General features: G+C 41.9%; 1 protein-coding gene across 1 annotated transcript in view; it reads right to left on the minus strand.

The window, feature by feature from the left end:
- actr10 (actin related protein 10) overlaps positions 1-5178 on the minus strand; it is a 110401-nt gene extending 105223 nt beyond the window's left edge. Inside the window, exons 1-13 of the mRNA XM_034528150.1 lie at positions 4970-5178; positions 4279-4351; positions 4086-4168; positions 3872-3980; positions 3638-3745; positions 3312-3379; positions 3041-3120; positions 2408-2443; positions 1922-2001; positions 1711-1784; positions 1446-1527; positions 208-409; positions 5-76 (exon numbers count right to left, since the gene is read on the minus strand). Of these exons, the coding sequence (XP_034384041.1) occupies positions 5-76; positions 208-409; positions 1446-1527; positions 1711-1784; positions 1922-2001; positions 2408-2443; positions 3041-3120; positions 3312-3379; positions 3638-3745; positions 3872-3980; positions 4086-4168; positions 4279-4351; positions 4970-5046 (1144 nt within the window). The 5' untranslated portion in view covers positions 5047-5178. The remainder of the gene's footprint in view (positions 1-4; positions 77-207; positions 410-1445; positions 1528-1710; positions 1785-1921; positions 2002-2407; positions 2444-3040; positions 3121-3311; positions 3380-3637; positions 3746-3871; positions 3981-4085; positions 4169-4278; positions 4352-4969) is intronic.
- Positions 5179-5533: the final 355 nt, after the last annotated feature.

Raw genomic sequence — 5533 nt, forward strand, 5'->3', positions numbered from 1 at the left:
CGGCCCGTCTGGTTGTAGTAGTCCCGTGACACCGACCTGCTGCCCAGGATGTCCTGCAGCGCCCCGAAGATAGCGCCTGTTGAGCAGAAGGGCAGTATGGATACACGGAGAGGGCTTTCCAACGAGAGGACACACAGAAATCATTTAGAGAATCTCCCCGTCTACAACGCTGAAAAAGGGACGACTCCATAAAATCTCATATCTGACCTCCGAGCCAGGCGGTGCAGTTGGGCTTGGCAGGGGGAGCGTGTATGCGCAGGCTCTTGCTGGCCAGCACGCTGCTGTACTTGGGTTTCTCCACCAGGAGGCGTATCTCGGCCAGCAGACGGTGCAGGAAACCCGGCAGCATGGCGGTGCCACCGATCACCACCAGGTTCTCCGAGAGCACCTTACGCGTGTCAATGGGGCACTGCGGGGGAAAACGCAGTCACCGAATTAGATCCTTCACCCCGATGTGACATTTTATCAGTCCTCAGAGGAGAAAACGTGATGCCGGAGGAAGCAGCCAGTTGTACCACTACAGGACAGCACTTTCTGGTTTCCATGTGCAATTTAAATGAGAAGAACAGATATAAATCAACATATCCTGAGTGGAGGGGAGCACAGATTGGGGTTTAAATGTCTGAGGCTGTGTAACGTCTGCTGCTGTTGTACCCTCGGAGATTAATTAGGCTGTCCGGAGGCGGACTTCATCCTCACATAGGCGCCATGAAAACTGCTCTTGGTTACATGGAGTGGCCTCAGATGAGCGTCGCCATGGCAACCGCGCTCGAGTCAAACTGCACACTGTGCAATTTGGCGACGTGAAACTGGGCTGCCGCGTTTCCCCCCGCCAAAGATACCGTGGCGGGGTAATTAGGGAGAAACTAATTAAAGCTGCTATCGAGCAAAAAGGGAGGAATAGTCAATGATGTCAACCGAGACCCCAAAATATGGTGACGGGGGCCACGCGAGATCTCGCGAGCCGCAACATGCAAACTCTAAAAGACAGTTGGAGTTTCTAAATAAATAGGCGTTTTAAAAAAGGTTTACTTCAGTACATTTAGGAGGGGTCCCTGTATTGTGAAAACATCAATAACTCAATTACAACATCCATCAGGTGTATTAACCTTGTGAAGGGTGGCTTATGCTCTCAAAAAATGAAAATAAAAATAGAAAGGCACGATGTCAAGTTTGTGCTAAATCAAAATGCCTTTATTATGTGTTCAATCAGGGTCCATTTAAGGCACAACACCCAACGGAGTGCCTTACATACTTCTTTTTAGTAGACCATATTCCACCCATAAAATCAGCTCTTTACAATATTGAATAAAGATATTAGACTGTCTAATTAAAGGTGTCAGTTTACTTACATTAATAAACTGTGAAAGATCCAAAGTGAGTGCTCGTAAAGATAACACTTTTCCCCACAAACATGCCACGTCATATCGAACAGATGACTCTACCTTGACCAGAGCGTCGAGTATCAGAGTGGCCACGCTCTTCTCTTCGTTGTCCTGCTCAAACAGGATTTCCATCAGAGAATCCCTGGAGAGGAAAAAGAATCTAATGAGGGACAACTCTGTGACAGAGATTTAAAAAGACACAGTGAAGAAAAACAAGCACAGACTAATGAATTGTCCTGCAGATGCAGAGTGCAGCATTAACACCAGAAGATCTTATTTGTTACAGATGGACAAAGGGAAAAACACACTGGGTTTGATGAACTACCTGATGGATCCTTTGACATGAAGGATTTTCTCACCATCCAGAGGATAATCAACATCCGGAGGAGGGGCTGGACGCTATATACACACACACACACACACAAGAATAAAAGCACAGCGGTGCGTTATTTAATGCAAACATTGGTTTACAGACTGACTATAACTAGGTCGACGAAGTATAACGATAAACAATATGCAAACCACGTGTCCCTCACTTCAGCTGTGCCATCCAGGTTAAATTTGGCTTCCTGGATCTTGAGGCCTCTCTGCAGGTCACTGACGAAGCAAGTTCTGACTGCAGGAAACAAACGAGCAAACAACTAAAACACAAGTACGTTCATAACACTTTACAAACGTCCTTCATGAATGAAGGCTATGTTACTGACCGGGTTATAAGATGCACAATGAAAGCTTTAATTACATTATTGATGAGGGCGGTTATGTAAATGACATATATGCATCCTTATGAAACGCCCAGCTGGGATTTAATATTCCAGTGGACGGATGGTAGCGAAGGAAAGCAGCCACAGTCTCAACAGAGCTTTGTATTTGTTGAGTCTTTTGGGAACGCTGCCTTTGAAGGGAATAATTAAAATCTTGATGCATCGTCCCCCAAGGAGGAGGGGGGGGGGGGGGGGGGGGGAGGCCAAAGCGAAGGGGTTCAGATTTTAAAACACGAAAACAACTCCATCAAAACTTACCCTTGATATCTTCCACAGTGTCCTCTGGGATGGTCCCTAAAGGAAAAAAAGATGAAAAAGACAACTGTGGCGTTCTATTTTTTTCCGACAAATCGGCCACAAAATAACATCGTTAATTTCACAAATAATTTGACGTACGACAAAGCGTTTGCGGGAAAGTTGCCAGCTGAAGCTGCAGCAAAAGGACGAGTACATGAAAAACACGGCTGCTGTACAACAAACACAGCTTCCTGTCGTCACTACCGTCATATAGATGATTAACAAATTCCTGTATGGATCCTCGAGTCGTGCCGAGGGTAAATGGTCGATTACACCGGCCGCCTGTCTCAATTATTGAGGCATTATTATGTGGAGCTTCTCTCACTCTGCTGCAGCCGTAGAGTTATAATACTGCTGGGTTTTCCTCCTCCAAGAAAAAAGTGTGGAAATAAAACCCTAAAATGTACCGTGCATATGTATAATTCACAAGTTGAAAAGGGGAAACGTGTTTCTTTTATGAATAATAAATCAAAGCTATTAGATTTTTTTTTTTTTTGCATTTTTAAACAAAATCACACCATATCAGAGTTACACATTTATCCATTTAAAAAAAGACAAAAGACACAAAGTGTATAGTTTTCGTTCTGTATTTACCAATGGCAGCTGGTACACTCTGCCCTGTGGTGGTGTCGGTGTCCACAGTGCATTGTTCCACGAGAAGTCCATCCAATTCTCTACAATGAATACAGACACATGACGTTAGGGGACGAAAACGTAGCACATCGTTAATTTTTTTTAACATTTTTTAAAAAAGGTCAGTTTTACTGCTATTAGATTTGCAAGTGTAAACAAAACATGTGTGCGCAAAGTAGTACACCAACATGCAAAGTCACACACTTTCCTTAAATATCATAGAGCTACTTACTTATGGATGGCTTTCCCACCCAAAGGCAAAGCCTCCCAAGCCGGCAGAATAGGAGTGCACTCATAAACCTTTTATTTGCAGTTAAGGCGGTAAAATATGAAGTTTATACACAATAAAATAAGCCTTTTTGCATTTTGTTCTGGCATTTGTCCTCTACAAAATAACCTGTAATTTCCATTCTCTTTGTGTGTCCATTAAGCCAACAGAGAGATTAACCTGATATCAATCTTCTCTCCTAATTATGGGTAAAAAGGCAAACAAATCCACATCCTAAATAGTGGGAATATTCTTTTAAATGAAAGTAAAAGATAACAGGAAAAGGATACAGGCAGCACCAGCGTCTCTGTGTGGCCACAGTCCATCACCAGAGCAGAGTTGATCCCCAAAGTCATGACGGCCATGAGGTGACTCGGTGCAAACAGCACAGAAGGAACCTGGAAAATGACAATTAATACTGTCCTTACTGTAAATAAGTACATTGTGTGACACACATTAACACTTTTTTTCCAGACATGTTCTGCAGCTTCTATAAAAGATGGATCTGCTCGGGGTTTTCACACCTCAAACTGTTTGAAGAAAACCTTGGTGAGCGTCTCCCTGAAGTGAGACGGAGAGAGGATGGACTCGATGATGACCACTCTTCTGTCGCGAGGATTCACCAGCAGGTGCCTGATTGAAAAGTAAAATGGGAAGACAAACATTGATTTGACCGGACCGCTCTCATATTTCAGCTAGAAGCTGTATATGTTCTGTAGAAAATGAAGCTGAACTCACCTGAAGTAAAGTAAATGGATAAACTCTTTGAGGATGACATAAAGCTCTTCTGTGTTGATGTTGTACTGAACCACTTTGATGGCCTGAAAGCGAGACACCGCATTTATCATATGTTTTTCCAATTTTCCAAACAAACTTTAAAAAAAAAAAGAGTTTTTAAATAAACGATCACACCCAGCGGCGTCTCTCTCACCTGCTGCTGTCCCGGTTTCCGGATCTCGCTCGGAATGATGAACCTGGGCCCCGTTTCCCCTGCGAAGCCGCATCTGCAAGAGAAGTTTGAAAATTATACTCTTTTTGGTATATATATATATATATATATATATATATATTTGTTTTTTTGTGTGGCTCCTGTACAATCTCTAATATAAATATTTGGCTCAAAGGGCTACACGGACATTTTTAGAAATGGCTAAATCCTTTTAGTAAGTTGCATATAAGAAGAAGAAGAAAACAAAGAGATCATTATTAAACTTGATCTTCATGTGACTTGCCCCGAGGCCAGTTTTTCCCATCCTCATAATATCATACAAATTCCTCCAACTCCAGCAGGATGCCATAAAAACAGACACAGTAGCATTGAAGCCATTTTATACTGCCAGCTAAATATGTGAAGAAATTCACAGCAGCATCTTCACTGCAAATAAACCTAAAGACGTGTATAATAATGTATATAAGGTGAGGTCACGTGACGTTTAGTAGCTTTCAGACTATTCAGGACACTCGAACAACAGGTAACGCAGCATTGTGTGTTTCTCACAACAGATAAATAACAATAACCTGCCCTGAATTATGGTTTTAAATTAACTAATTATCTGACGTGTGTTGGAAACAAACATATATATATATAACAGACATTAAACGTAAATCCGGCCGTTACTCACTTCGTGTACGCGGCTCCTAAATCGATAACGATCGCAGTCTTCTCTCCTCCGCTTCCTAAGCCATCGAATAATGGCATTTTATTACCAGTTTGTTAAATAATGGGCTCAGCGTTGGGTTGACAGTCGCCCAATTCGCATCGTATCGAGAGACAAACACACAAAAAAAGGCTGTTGTCTTCCGGTTGCGTCGGGTTGGGGTCCTGAAGAAACGGGATGACGTCACGGGAATTGCCTGATTGAAAATAGGCTCAAAACTATTAGATGGAAACTTTCCACACAAGAAAAAAACCTTTTCAGGTGAATAAATGAAGTAATAAACCTAAACAAACAAAATAGTCTTATATTCAAACTATATTTTCTATCAGATTACATATTTTTTTTACTATATATACAGCAGATATATCATTGTGCTGTGTTACGTTGTGCATCCATAAGTCTTCTTTGAAGCACTGAAACACCATGTGATGTGCAGGCCGGGAACATTTGTAACAGTAAAGAGCTTTAATATAATTGAATTGAATAACAAATATATTATTATATTATATATTATTATAATATATGGAT

This window comes from Cyclopterus lumpus, chromosome 24 (genome assembly GCF_009769545.1).
Source record: "Cyclopterus lumpus isolate fCycLum1 chromosome 24, fCycLum1.pri, whole genome shotgun sequence".
NCBI lineage: Eukaryota > Metazoa > Chordata > Actinopteri > Perciformes > Cyclopteridae > Cyclopterus > Cyclopterus lumpus.